General features: G+C 38.5%; 1 protein-coding gene across 1 annotated transcript in view; it reads right to left on the minus strand.

Annotated features, from left to right (window-relative positions):
* The window catches only part of PLPPR5 (phospholipid phosphatase related 5), a 110,473-nt gene that overhangs the window by 14,484 nt on the left and 80,260 nt on the right, over positions 1 to 15,729 (minus strand). Inside the window, exons 4-5 of the mRNA XM_057748287.1 lie at positions 15,285 to 15,461; positions 6,573 to 6,692 (exon numbers count right to left, since the gene is read on the minus strand). Coding sequence (XP_057604270.1) covers positions 6,573 to 6,692; positions 15,285 to 15,461 — 297 coding nt within the window. The remainder of the gene's footprint in view (positions 1 to 6,572; positions 6,693 to 15,284; positions 15,462 to 15,729) is intronic.

Here is a 15,729-nt window from a genome sequence, read left to right on the forward strand (position 1 = left end):
ATCTACAGCGATTCACGTGTTAGATTCCTGTGGTATATCCTTCATATTTATTATCTTTACTTGGATCAATTTTTTTCCCTTGTTCTTTTACTACAAATTCTGAAACTTGTCCTTAACATATCTGATTTGATTTTCTCCGTTATGGATTTTGTTCTTTATGGTTTCTAGTATTGGTTTTAATCTTGCCATGACATTGTTTTCTTACATTAGTTTCCTAATTGTGCCATCCTGCAAGCTATCTTTCATCTCTCACTTCACATATTATCTTTAATTTCCTTGACAGTAGAAAGCAGATATTATCTACAATAAATTTAATTAAACATCTTGTAGTTAATCTTTTTTTCCCTCAAAAATGTATTCTGACTCTTAAAATATGTCTCTCTTCTGTGTCATGAAATCATTTTAAAGGATTTAAGTAATTGTCCTGATTATTTATACTTGAATCAGAATCGATTTAGCTCAGTTTATCTTCCTAAACTGAGTGGGAGAAGATTCAAAGATCCCTTAACTGTTTTCATGAATAGTCAGGGAATCCTTCACTTAGATCTTGAGCTTAAGAGCTGGAGAATGTAGTTTTATAATATCATTTTGATGATTTACCAGCCTGTGTGCGGAGGCCATGGACATTGCCAGGAAGGTCACTTTATTTCTATATGAAACTGTATAGACGCTATAATGAAACTATTGCTACGGTTGCTGAAATATCAGGACTGCTATTCTGCTCAGCTTAACCTCTACTATAGGAAGACGGCACAGACCCTGGTGGCAGCTTATTTATTTTTACTTTTTTTTTGAATGAAGGTAACTCCCCATTCCCATTTACGGTACTCATTCAGTTCAGGAAAGGGTTCCTTCTTCTGGCATGCACCCACATTAATAAGAAGCCTGATCAGGGAAAAGCTTCTTGCCTGAAGGCGTGCTTTGGGTGTGTACTTGTCTATCTGCTAACCCTGCTTCAACATGGTGTTTGTCCAAGGTGCTGAATTGTGCTTTAAATGTCTCATTCTCTTAGAGGCTGCTCCTATCTCTTGTCCTCACTCTTTGAAATTTTGGGGGTATTACTGGGATCATATAGGATTTTAGCCACTTCTGCAACATCGAACTTATTTACTGGCAAAGAAAAATTTTCATTGTCTTTTGGTGACATCCATCAAACTGGATCTATTTATGCTATATCTAGTAGAAATGCCTAAAATTTTCGTCTATCTCATTTTTTCTCTCAGTGACACAGCTGTTAAGATATTAATTCCTACTTTACTCTTGCTGATATAGGAGAGTAAAGCTAATGAATATGTAAATGTTTCCATCTTCATTTCCTAGGAGAGGAAGACTTTTGTTTTTTGGACTCTCAAGTGTAATTAATTGTGTCTTTGGGTTTTTGGAGACGTCCTAAAGCCAGCACCCCTGAAGATACTGTTTGGGATGCATGGGCACTTGAAGGCAGGAGCCAGAAAAGGATGAGTGTGAAAGGGAGAAGTGGTGTGACTGAAGAAGAAAGCTGGCTCCCTGGGGCCTTCGGTCGGTGAGACTTTGTGGATCCTGCAAATGAGACGCACCCGCACACAGCTGGTGTCAGGGCCCCAGGACAGATAGGACCTGAAATGGAGAGGACTGCAGGTGTGCTGAGGACAGCTGGACTCTGGGCATGAGGCATAAAGGCAGGAGAGCTACAACCAAGGTCTCCATGCCCAATGGGGCAGAGAAAAATAAACCAAATGCTCTCAAAAGGTTTGTGTGAGTCGTAAGGAAGGGGCACAGGAATTTAGATTATTCTGGGGGAATTTTTCCAAGGGACTTCTGGTCCATCAGAACATATCAATAGTCAATACGAGGAAGCATAATCAGGACCTTCTTAAAGAGCAGCTGAAGAAAACTGAATAACTTTGAAACATTACAATTACTTTAGTTACACAACTTTTCATGAATATAGCTTCATTACAGGAAGAAAAAAGTGAAAATGAGAGAGAAAAGGAAGAAAGGAAGGGAGGGAGGGAGGGAAGAAGGGAGGAAAGAGGAAGAGAGGGACGGGGGTGGGGTGGAGAGAGAGAGAATCGGGTCCACTATGTCAGTTGCTCTCAGATTGGCATCTGTAGGTATTCCGCCCCCTTCTCTCTCTCATCTCTACGCTCTTTTCTTTCCTATGAGAGAGAAATATCTTGAGTGGTATTTTGCACAACTGGACAATTCATCATACAGTGACACATTTTATATATATCAACTTACAAAAAGTTTACAATATATTGGAAAACTTTCCACACCTTGATTTACCTCATCCATTTGAATAGTAGTAATAATTATAATTGGTAATGATTACGGGCTTCAGAGGTGCCAGACACTGTTCTAAGTGCTTGACTATTATCTTATTGAATCTCTTATGACTATCATTCTATGAATCATTCTTTGAAGGAGAAAACTGAGTCACAGGGACTTCCCTGGTGGAGCAGTGGTTAAGAATCCACCTACCAATGCAGGGGACATGGGTTCGAGTCCTGGCCCAGGAAGGTCCCACATGCCATGGAGCAACTAAGCCCATGTGCCACAACTACTGAGCCCACGTGTTGCAATTACTGAAGCCCACGTGCCTAGAGCCCATACTCCGCAACAAGAGAAGCCACTGCAATGAGAAGCCTGAGCACTGCAACTAAGAGTAGCCCCTGCTCACTGCAATTAGAAAAAGCCCGCGTTCAACAATGAAGACCCAAGGCAACTAAAAAATAAATAGATAAATTTATAAAATACAAAATAAACAAACAAATAAACTGAGTCATAGAGCATTTAAGTAAGCTGCCCAAGATCCAAACTGTCCAAAATGGCCAGCAAATCTACCTCTAGAAACTGCAAGCAGAAACACCGCACTATAATGTATTGGATTGCATTGTAGGAATGTATCACAACTGGGTTAATAATTCACTACATATACACACTTAGACCCTTCATGATTTGATATTACAAATAGCGGTAATAAAGTTACTGGTAACTTAAATATTCAGTGGACATTGAGACATGATGGGCTACTTTCCACAGATGATTAATTCTTTTCATAAAACCAAATGTAATGAATGTTCCGATTTACTTAGCCTTCAAAAAAATCATGACTTTTCCTCAAACTATGGTAATTAACTATATGGCAAACTCCCTATAATTAAGGGGTAAGTTGCTGGCATTTTATATGCAAGAATGCTTGCATGCTGTAATTACTCTGTAGCTTACCGTTTATCAAACATGTACTTTGAACATAAGAGGTTATATAAGTACATAACTGCCAAAAAAAATCCTTTGCCTTCTGCATGCAAAACTGACAACCAGAAAATGATACCTTAACATAACAATGCTAAAGCAATAGGCCATGCTTGCAGACCACACTTTAACACCGGGGCCCCTTTCTCTCCTCAGAGGGCCAGCTTTAAGAATCTAATGTCACTCTCCAGCTATCAACCGTTAAGATCAAGTTACTACGGAGCATTTTGCATTCACTTGTTTCCCATTGTGAACTATGATGAAAAGCAGTATATTTACTCCAAATATTCCTTATCACAGAAAGCAGAGAAAGCCATTGTGGGCTTCCCTGAAGCGACGGCCTTCCTCCCTTTCTCACTGATGAGCCCAGGTACCTGTCCTCTCAGCAGTAGAGCTCCTAGGGGAAGCCTGAGATTCCTGATCTTCCCGTGGTCTGCGTGAGTGCCGGCAGCAGACCACAAACTGTGCAGACAGCTTTCTGCCTGCAGACAGGGATGGAGAGAGTGGGGAGGGAAGCTGGAGCTCAGCGGAGTGAGTGCCAATGCATTAGGTGTGTAGAGGGGAGAATCAGATTAGATACCAGGCCTCCTTATTATTGCCTATCAGAGTGAAAACAACACAGGTGAATTCGTCATAAACAAAAATATTAATGAAAGAAGGAAGTTAATAAACATTGATCTCTTGCAATCTATAGATTCTAATAGAATATTTTTGCTTGTACCATCTAATATTTTAAAAGTCACTGTAAATATAAATGAATTTGCATAAAATCAAGAATAGAAATATTTTAATCATTTAATATACAGAATTATGTAATGGTATATAAGAATATTAGGCAATGCTAGTAGACCACTAAAGCACTGTTATGCAAATAAATATATTAGAAAGCAGAAAACTGTGATTATTGTTCAAGTTAATATATTCAGAGTATATAAAAATAAAGACTCTGATTTTTACCCTGATCATTTTCTTCAAATTATGTTTAAGATCTCATCCTAAGTTCCACTGTTTTCTATATTTAATTTAAAGTTAAGATCTAATTTTATACATATTATTCACTTAAATATATATTTTATCACATAGGCATGTATCTTGAATTACTACATTGTATAATTTTTCTTTGCTGTTTATTAATCATATGGGCATTTGCAATTGCTTAACTATTTGGAAGTTCAGTTTTCTTAAGTGTATAATGGGGAAATTTATTGTAAGAGAGCATCAGCTAAACCACTGTAGAAAAGAGATGAAAACAATCCAATGACTCAGAGAGAAAAGGAGTTGATTTCTTTTTCACGACCATCTAGGCTGGGTATGTGGACTGCTCCACGAGCTCATCTAGAACCCAGGCTGTCAAGGTGGCTCGGTCATCTTTAAAAATTAAAGATTATTCTAGTCATTTACCTTTTCCATTTTGCAAGGAGAAGCACAGAATGTCCAGGACAAGTGTTTTCAAAAAGATGTGCCAGAGGTTGTTGCACCTACCCTTCTGCTCACATCGCATTAGTCTAAACTTGATTGCATGGTCACACCTAACTGCAAGGGAAGCTGGGAAGCAGAGACTATAGCTGCACAGCCAAGGGTGTAGCTAAAATCGGAGTGGGAAATTCAGTTACTAAAAGGAAGAAGGGGAGAAGGAATACTGGTCAACTATTAGCAGTCTTCGCCCTTAAAATCATACTCAGCTTTAAAAATTGTTGTAAAGAACAAAATTATACTTGCAGAGTGCAGAAGTGTGTTTTTGTGGAAGCAATCAGCATAGTATTTGACACACACTGAATGATCACTAAATGGTTGTTGCTATGTTATCACCATCACCATCATCACCATCTAGTGTCTCTATCCTCATCTAAATGCTCGAATTCCTCCTAAAGTACCATGCATAAGCGATCATTGTGCTATTCTTGAATACCTATAGTAAAAGAAATTTCATTGCTTTTAAGGTGGGAATTCCATTTTTAGAAAGTTATTACTACTTTCCAGAAATTATTTATCTTCCTACACTTTCTTTTCTTTCATCCTAATTATGATCTGTGAAGCCCCAGAGAACAGATTGCATCCCTCTGCCATACAATAGTCCTTCAGATATTTATGGGAAGCTATTGTTTCTTTCGTGAGTTCTCTTTTCCTATAAACTAATCATTTTTGTTCCTTCTAGTCTCTTATACTCCATAACTTTGAGTCCACTGACCATCTCAGACACATCTATTTGCTCACGTAAAATATTTATTGCCAACTCTTCTATTTTATCAGTGCTCACCTTAAAACCATGTCGCCAATGGCAGTACCCAGTATACCAAGTTGGTCTGAGCAAAGCAAATCATCAATCCCCTCATTCAGGATATCATTTCCCCTAAGCGGGACTTAAAACCATATTCACTTCTGGCAGCCATTCATGCTGTTGGCCTTTGCTGAATGACAGATTACTATACCCTCTGAGCCTTTTTCATCTGTGCAGTTAACCTAGACATACCCTACCCTACAGGAACTTTTAAGAAAATCCAAATACGAAAGATTTCCTTTATTCTTAGTTAGTTGTTAGTTGTATCTTTATTGTAATCTTTTAAGAATTTTTCTTCTTTCATCCAACGTATTAATTATCCCTCACAGATTCACACCATCTAAACCTCCAATTAGCATGCGACTGAGCTCTTCATCTAAGATGTTGATCAAAATCTGGACATCGACAGGGCTGAGGAGAAGCCATTAGTAATCCTCTGAGCAGTCATTTAAAGTCTCAAGAAAAGTTATTGTTACATACCTGGCCTCTCTGTTCACCTGCCATTCAAAGTGCTATCCAGTCAGGCTCCCTTCAGCCCAGCCTGACCCTCAGGGCCTCCCTGATCAGAAGAGCAAGACTGGTGTTGCCCTGCTGCCAGAACTTTATACACTGAGGTTCAACAAATATTTACTGAGTTCTGATTATGTGCCAGTTGTTACACTAAGCAGTTTCTCATATAAATGAAGCATGGAAGAAACGAAATATATGCTATGAAAAAAAGCATCTGTTTTCAAGTAGAACTATCGGATTAATTTGTCCATGCATGGACCACTGTATAATGTTCCTTATCTTGAAGCTACGACAAATTACAGGAGATATTCCATGCACAGACTCAGCTTTTAGTGTGAGGGATTCGACGAAATGCTTTCCGTGTGATGTGCATTTTTCTAAGATATTGTCTTCAGTGACTAAATTCTTGCTAAATACCACATTAGACTCTGAGCTTGTTTCAGTAAATCGAAAATGACTGCAGGAACTCTCAAGAATAATTATTCATTTGCCTCGATAACCATCACATTTTAGAATTTAAATTATGCATCACCTGTACAGATGTTACCTTTTCCAAAGGACTTTCTACTCGAGGAACGCTGATCACTGGCATCTGTGCCACATAATCTGTGTGTACATGCTCATTTTCTGGTTGTCTTCCTTTGAAATTATTTACCACACACACGACCTAAAATTTCAGGAAAAGACACAGTTAAAGCAAAGCCATGCTCCCTATAACTGTAACCCTGGTGAATAGCCTGATAAGTCTAATCATAGTAATAAAGTATTGGAATTACTTAAATATTATATGTCTATAATTTTACATCCAGGTTTATCCTGTGCAAATTTTAATAGTTAATCCAGTGCAAGTGTGTTCAAGAACATTCATCCATTAATATGTAGCTCAGTTAATAATGACAATTTTATTATTCCAAAATTTTCAATAAATTAGGTTACAGTCGATGCTCAAATCAATCCTAAAATAACATCATAACCTTATAAAAATTCATAGCAAGCTAACCTTTCTTTAATGTGGCTAACCTATAACTTAATTTAAATGCTAATTATTTTCCATTACTTCAAGATCATTACATTCATAATAAACCTACAATTGGCACTTTCTAATTTAGTAGTATCCTTTAATTAACCTAGTTTATTGTCTATTATTATAACCCACATATATTTAGCATTTCAACAATAGCTTACTATGGCTACTATGAAATAGAAGACCTTTTACATAAAGGAAATTGACCCTTGTTTCAATTGATTATATCCCATAGGCGACAATTTGAACTAAATCAGAAGTTCTCATATTCTAGTGTGCATAAAAATAAAGTTCTGGAACTTTTGAAAATACACATTCCTAAGCCCTCCCCTAAAATTTCTGATTTCATAGATGAAGGTATGGCCTAGGAGATACCACAGGCATTCCTGAAGCTCCTGATGCAGGTGGATCAGATTTTTAAGAAAGTGATTTAAACAATACAGGAAAATTATTTGCTATTATTTGCTTATATTGAACTAGTGGGTAAGATATTCTTGAGGCTTCTTTTTTCTGGGTTTTATAGTCTATTATCAAACCAAAATACAGAACTTACCTACAGTTATAACCTAACATTCATTTAAAAAAATAAATGCTTAATATATAATTACAAATTTACACTGTATATTTTTCACAAATCCTCCACTGGAAAGCCTTTCCTTTAGAAGGGCTCATCACTGAATATTTTCAAAGGCCAATTAGATCTTGGTTGTTCTCCAGTTTTTAAATTAAATTTTCAAATCTAAAAAATAACACATACTATGAGACTTTATCTCAGAAAAAAAATTTCCTTGCAAATTGCTATATACTTATTATCCTTCCACATCCTTGAATAATTACAGATCAGAAGCATAGATCAAAGCCTGATAATTTGATACCTCAGCTTCATCACTTCCATCAAGATCTTTAAAGTAAGGGATAGCAAAGGTTTGAAGATGGGTACTTGATAAACCTTCCATCAAATGTTGACCCTGCAAAGGACTAATAGATAGTAATTGCCCTAAAGCAGATATCAGCAAATTTTGTCTGTAATGGACAGATAGTATATATTTTTGATATTGCAGGCATACAATCTCTGCAGCAAGTATACAGCACTGCCATTTTGGTGTGAAAGCAGCCAGAGACAATTCATACATGAACAGGCATGTCAGTGTCCCAACATAACTTTTCACACTGCTGTATTTAAAAGGGATAACCAAACAAGGACCTACTATATAGTACAGGGAACTCTGCTCAATGTTATGTAACAACCTAAATGGGAAAAGAATTTGAAAAGGAATAGATACATGCATATGTATAACTGAATCATTTTGTTGTACAACTGAAGCTATCACAACATTGTTAATCAACTATACTCTAATATAAAATAAAAACTTAAAAAAAATCAGCAGCAGGCCAAATTTTGCCTATGGGCTGTAGTTTGCCAACTGACCACTGCCAAGATCACAAAGGATATAATCAAGAATTTTAGCCAACAACAACATAAACAGCAGTTTCATACCCATTTCATGAAATATACACACACACACTCATATTTCTCTTTTCATTAATATTATAAATTAACGGAAAATCAGCAGAAGAAAAAAAATTGCTACAAATCTTCTAAATTAAAATTTGCTAAAATAACTATGTACATAGACAAATGGAAGTCACTAGATGAAGAAACGTTCATCTAGAGTTAATATGGGCTACTGAAATTAGTATAATTGCTTTTTATACTATTTAGGTTTGAAAAACTCTTTGAAAGGTATTATCAGTTATCTCTCTGCCTTAATTGAGGGTCAGGACAACACCACTGAAGCAGCTAAGATTTCACATGTGAAATATTTAAATGTCTAACACATAGTAGATATTCATTAAAGCATCTATTAGCATAATGATTACTCTTCATTACTGTTATTATTTAAATTATAAGGAAGGAAATTACCAAATCTTCCCTAGAATCATATTCAAATATTTAGTAAGTCTTGTCCGGTAACATTCACAAGTATGAAACTGATATCCTATTAGAAAAATGCTCATAGAAAAGCAATTGACCTGGTTTTTTGATCCTGAGTCTGTATGTTCCTGGATAGTCCTCTAGGTCTCAGTTTTCTCAGTTTGAAAGTGAAGAGGTTGTAATAGGTTAGCAAGTTAGCTCCATTTCTTTGGTTGGCAAAGGTATGAAAATTCAACAAATGTTCAAAATAAACCCAAGGTGTGCCCATCTCCCGACCCTACTCCAAAACTTGATCATTTTCTGGACCTTCTTAGGGAAAGGCAATACCCCCCATATACCTCCATTCCCCTAATGCAGCTGCATGAGGCTAAAAACTTGGACACCTCCTATACTCAACCAGTCACTCAATTTGCTCAATTTTCCTTCCCAAAGATTTTGATTTCTTGTATCTGCTTTGTTCTATCTCCGACACCAACTCGAACGACTAAGCAATCACCACCATTTCCCTGAATTCTTGCATGGCTTTCTAAAGTCTCCCTAAATCCAGTCTTGGCTCCCTCCAATCCCTTTCTACAAAGGAGTGAGAATGATCTTTCCAAAATGGAAACTGTATCATGTCAGCCTTCTTAAAACCGCTTTGTGGCTTCTCATTTCTCTTGAAGCGTAAACTCTGGCCCACCTTTCAGCCTTCCTTCTCTGTTTTCCAAAAACCTTCTGTTCCCTTTCACTTCCTTTTGTTTGAAATACTCATCTCCACTGTCTTTGGGCACCACATCTCACTCATCTGTGGTATCTCATTTCCTCATCACTTCCTCACTAGCCTTCCTTGACCCCAGGCTGTTCTTATTTATTCTTTCGCTGGCAAGGACCTGTGATTCTTTTTATCAAAGAAGCTACCTCCGTATGAATCTGTAGATCTGTTAGCATCATATTTTGGTTGATGGGATTCTCTTCCAAGGATATCAGCTCCATAGAAGCAGACACCCTTCTTTTTATGATCACTATTGTATTCTCTGTGCCACAGTGAATGAACAGATTAATGAATGAGCACATATCCAGGCTAAAAATGCTCAAATTTTCTGATGTTCCTACAGAATTTAAAGTGCCTTTCTTCTGAAACATTCTATTTGTACATTAGTGGTTTCCATGAGTATAATTCTACCCTCTCTTCCAAAAAAAATGACACTACTAAGTCATCATTTCACATAGATTTTTGTTTTCTTTTTCTAGCAGTGATGATAAATTAATCTGACCCATTTGTGATCATTTTCCCTCTTGCTTGTGGCAAATAAAACATCTCTGTTGTATGGGGCTATGTGCATGGGCTATGGGATCACATAGGCCTGGGGTTTAATCCTGGGCTCTTTCGTTTACTTATTTTGTGAACCTGAGCAAGTTACTTAATATAATTAGACCTGTTTGTTTTATCTGCAAAATGAGGACAATAATAACTACGTCTCGGGACTTCCCTGGTGGCGCAGTGGTTAAGAATCCATCTACTAATGCAGGGGACAGGGGTTAAATCCCTGGTCTGGGAAGATCCCACATGCCGCAAAGCAACTAAGCCCATGCACCACAACTACTGAGCCTGTGCTCTAGAGCCCTTGAGCCACAATTACAGAGCCCAAGTGCCACAACTACTGAAGCCCGTGTGCCTAGAGCTCGTGCTCCTCAACAAGAGAGGTCACTGCAATAAGAAGCCTGTGTACTTCAATGAAGAGTAGCCCCTACTTGCCACAACTAGAGGAAGCCAGCACGCAGCAACGAAGACCCAATGCAGCCAATAAATAAAATAAATAAACTAAATAAATTTAAAAAAAATTATGTCTCAATATGCATGAGGATTGAGTTAATGTAGTAAAGAGTACTCAAATAACTCTTATTATTACTATTATGACATTATATATAATAACCTGACAAACTCTTGCTTTGGCTCAGTAAACGTGAACTATTCTGCCTGCCAGTGTAATATCCATCTTTCTTGTAAGTGCTTTGAGGTAACCGTTTTTATAAAATAATACGAATCCATCTACAAACATTATTCAACTAGTATTTGTTTTGCATGTTCCTAAGCTTGGGGATCATGTTCTCTACCTTTCAGGAAAATGCACATGAGTTAAGATTGATAAATTTAGTACAGAAGGGAAATCCTTACTAGCAGGTAACAGGACAGACTTCAAGTGCAATGGAAATTCAGGAAAAGTGGGAGAATCACGTAAGCAGGGAGACTTCCTGGGGAAGTTGGGATTTGTTTGAGAAAAATCTCAAGTGCATAAAAGATCTGAAAACAGTCATCAAAGGTGAAGACCATGATATCCAGAGCCTTCTCTGCACCACACACTCAACTGTCTTGATTACATATGTGATCCCACTTACCCCTCAAAAGACCTCTGGGAAGTCAATGAAACAGTTCATTCATTCATTCATTCATTCATTCATCATATATTTCCTGAGACCTTCCCTTGTTCCAGACCCAGTACTGGGAATAAAAAGTGATGAAAACAAACACGTTCTCTGTGGGTGGCTTACACACCAGTGGGTTTGAGAGCAAAAAACAAAACCAAAAATATTATATGTGGTATACTAAAAGTTGAATCATGCAGTGGAGAAAAGTGAATAGGAAATGAGAAAAGGAGTCCTTGGGGAGAGGTAATCACATTAAATATAGTTCAGGGGAGGACTCACTATTTCAGGAATAACGAGGGGCTAAGTGACTTTGGTTGACGTCACATATCCAGCAAAAGGGCCACAAAAATTGGCAACAGCAGGATTCAACCTAGGTTTGATTGACTCCCACACCTGTTTTGCTCTCTGAAATATACAAAGGAGTGGCATTCCAGCTGAGGCAATGTGCAGGCTGGACAGAGTCTGCCAGAGGGGAAGAAAACTGACCGGATTCCAAGTGCAGGATTTCTACTGTAAAGAGGGAAACAAACTTGGTCAGGAAGAGTGCAGCCAGAATAGGGAGGAGCCCAGAAGTCCAAAGGAAGTGTCTGATTTAATGCAGCAGGAAAGAGGTTTTTGTCTGCTTGCTTTGTTTTGTTATTAGCAATGAATTATGTTATCGTGTGCATGAAGCAGAATGCGAGGTATTTGGAGGAGAGTCTGAAGTGAGGAGGCAGCTGGGAACCTATAGATGGAATAGAGGTAAGAAGTTTTGATCTCCAAAACTGAGAGGTTATGGTCAGAACAGCAAAGAAATAAGACACAGGAGAAAGATTCTGCAGTGGAAATGAACCAGGACTAGATGAATCACCGGCTGTGGGGATGAAGGAGGACAGTGAGTCAAAGGCAAACGCTAGACACGGGGCGTGGGGGACGGGGGACATGAATGCCTTTAACTGACACACACAGGCTTGGAGTCGGGGAGTGTTAATTTTATTTTGGGATCATTTTAGGGACCTGCACACACTGCAGGATCACTGGAAACGCCCCAGGTTATTGTAAGCCGGAGCTGTAGTCACTGCCTGAAATAAATATTCTATTTAAATGAGAAACCCGAGAATCATGGTAGATTGCCACCGGCTTCATTCTCCCGCATCATCTCCAGTGTCCCATCAAGCTCCAAACCACTCCACCTCCCAGCACCTCCCGACAGCCTCCCTTCTGTCTGTGCCCTCAGAGGCCCACTTTGTGCCATTTCCCTGGTTCTGCATATCTTGTCTCCTCTAGCCTCACCTGGAGTTTTATTTTCCAGAAAACATATCTTGAAAGCACAAATCTTATCACAGAGTAAAAGGGACTGAAAGGAAACAAACTCCTATTTACGGAAATTATTTCAGTCATCCACGTGGCCATGCGTTGAACATACACCTCATTTTGTTTAACCTTTATAAATCCTTATAATAATCCTTAAAGGAGGCTGTTTACAGCTTCCTTTAAAGAGGAAGAAATTGAGGCTAGGTACACTGCTTAATGACACAAATTGACTAGATAGAGAAGCTGGGATTCAACCAGGCTGTTTTTCTCTGTTTCAACTCACTTGGACCCTAACAGCGGCTCCTGAATCACCTACATTTTTAAACAAAAGCCCAAGTTGTCATAACATACAAGGCCATCAGGGTGTTCCCCCATGTGCTTTTCCATCCCCCTTCTCGTCACCCTCCTGGATGACTGGTACCATTTCCAGGTGCCACATTCTCTCGGATGCACACGGCGCCCTGGGCTTGGAATATAGGAGGGGCTTCATACGTGCTTACCTTATGAAGAATTTCACACTGCCTCTGTGTGCTGTGCTTTTTTGCCTCTCATTCTTTATGCCCTAGGCTAGACCTACCTGCTTTACAAACTCTTCAAGTTTATAAATCATCTCCTCTTTCTGATTTGTTCCTAATGCCAACAGGGTAGATCTCTTGAGTATATATACCTCTACCATTATTACAGTTACCTTCTAGACAACTTTTTGTGTCCATCTCATCCCACCTGACTGCAATCTATTGAAGTACCTGGACTGTATCTTTTTCATGTATTTATTCCCAGCACCAAGCACAGTGCCTGGATTAGAGTAGGGTCTCAGTAAATGTTTGTTTCATGAAGAAAGAGAAGGAGGGAATGATTGGGGGAATAAGCTGACTATTGCTGTCTAACCCCGGAAACAGATTCGCACAGAAGACAGGTCATATTTACCTAAGCCTCCTTGCAGCCCCAGTTCTTGACACCTTGCTTGGCACTTGTAGGCACTCACATTCATAAAGGGTTGGGAATGAATGCATAAAAGCTTGTTTAGTTATTAGATGGTTAAAGCATGTTCACATGACCTTTTCATAGGTCCTTTTCTTGGGTGCACGGGAATGTCTGAAGGGGCCTATGGAATGTTCTGAACATATGTAGTAGGAGGGTCCTGAGCCCAAGCGGGATTCCTAGCCCCACTCACCACATGGTTCTCAGATAAGGAAGCGACAGGGAAGACGTGAGTGCTCTAGACGTCACCTTGCAAGGTGTCATGACCTCCACTGGCAGTAAAGGGAAGATGGTAACAGCCACAGGAGGATAAGACGAAGCCTGATGAGATGCTAGCAAAGGTGTTCTGGACCCGTGGAGCTAAAACGGGCGCTGACAGCAGTGCTTTAAAACTTTGACTTCTGGTATACGTTTTGCCTTGCCTATGGTTATTTTCTTAGGATTTATGTAAGATGTTTTTTGTTTTGTTTTGTTTTATAAAAAGTTGACCTGTTTCAACTGTAACGAATGAAAGCAAGGGAAAGGTTTTGCCCAAGCCTGGGCCCCCGTTTTCCTGAGGCTACAGGATACCTCGGGGAGAGGGAGGGGGGTGAGCCTAAGCCTCCCAGGACCTTGGACATCAGAGGGAGGGATGCGAGGAAGAAAAGCAGCACAGGGTTTAGAGAGGGATCAGGGCATAGTCACCACTTTACCACAGGAAGTTTTAGAAGAATTAACTTCATAAAATGCCCAGCACATAAATAGTGCCCAAATCTTTGGTACAAGAAAGGTTCATATAAGTTTTTGCTTACTGCTTATGAACTAGTGAAAAGAAGCGAAAAGGGAAAGTTACTCTTGAGAAACAATTTAAATGTAATTAAAATAAAAATAAAGTGTTTCCTATAATGTGTCAATGCAAAAACATGTTTGATTTAGATAGTCGTCTCCACATTTTTCCATCTGGGTAAAATATCCATACTTATTATGGATTGTATTGATTAATTCTAAAGCCAGACTGAAGTATATTTTCCAACAACTAAAACCTATAGCAATATTCCAAGGAGATTTTATCATAAGAGTGGAGATGTCTTCATTAGAAGTCACTACGTATGCTCTTCACTCCTTGGCAAAATCTGACTTGCGTGACATAGTCTTGGAAACTATCCCTGGGTTTTTACTCACTGCAGGGAACCAGTTCACCTCACAAGTGAGGTTCACCTGTTATCAGGTGCTGAGACTTGGCGGCTCACTGAGAGTACTGTGCTGGGGCACCAGGGCACTTTGGGATGGTCTACATACTCCAGGATGCAAAGCGCCATGAGAAAATTTTTAAAATATTCAAACAACCCAGTCTTAAAAACCAGCTGGGGAGGCATGAGTGTTTTTAGCCCCATCCCATTTTACATGAAAATATTTTATTCACCTTTAAACATAGCATATCCATCTTCTTCACCTCCAAACCTGACTTAAGGCAGAATAAACGAGGGAGTAGGAAGAAATGAATAACTTAAAACATATATATTTCCATTTGATATACCACTTTTGACAACTAAACCCAGTGATTCACACCCATATTTTCTAATAGGTGGTTATACATGTTAATTAAGAAACAAATTATGTCTAAAGAAATGTATACTTACCAGAAATACTGCTATAGATATTCCAACCAGAAAGCCTGCTATCACATCCGACCAATGATTTCGATATTCTGCTACTCTGTTGAGTCCAGTAAGAAAGGCCAAACACATTAAGCCCAGGCATAGAACAGGCTTAGCAAGTCTTGTTCCTTTGGCTTTGATTGTGTTGGTAATGTACATCTGAAATAGGAAATGAAAAACATGACTTTCCATGAATGTATTCCCTTGATATACACCTCACATATGCACATATGCGTCTGTACACATATATATTTATAGATATAGATACACCTATATAGTTCAAATAATTAACTGAAGTTTACGAATCTTTTGAAAGAAGTTTCTTAAAAGTAGTGATTAGTTAATTTTACTTACCTTACACTGACTAATGGCCAATTCTTATGTAATATTAATCATATAAGATACTGAATGCAGACATTCCAAGTGA

Source organism: Hippopotamus amphibius, chromosome 1 (genome assembly GCF_030028045.1).
Source record: "Hippopotamus amphibius kiboko isolate mHipAmp2 chromosome 1, mHipAmp2.hap2, whole genome shotgun sequence".
Classification (NCBI taxonomy): Eukaryota; Metazoa; Chordata; class Mammalia; order Artiodactyla; family Hippopotamidae; genus Hippopotamus; species Hippopotamus amphibius.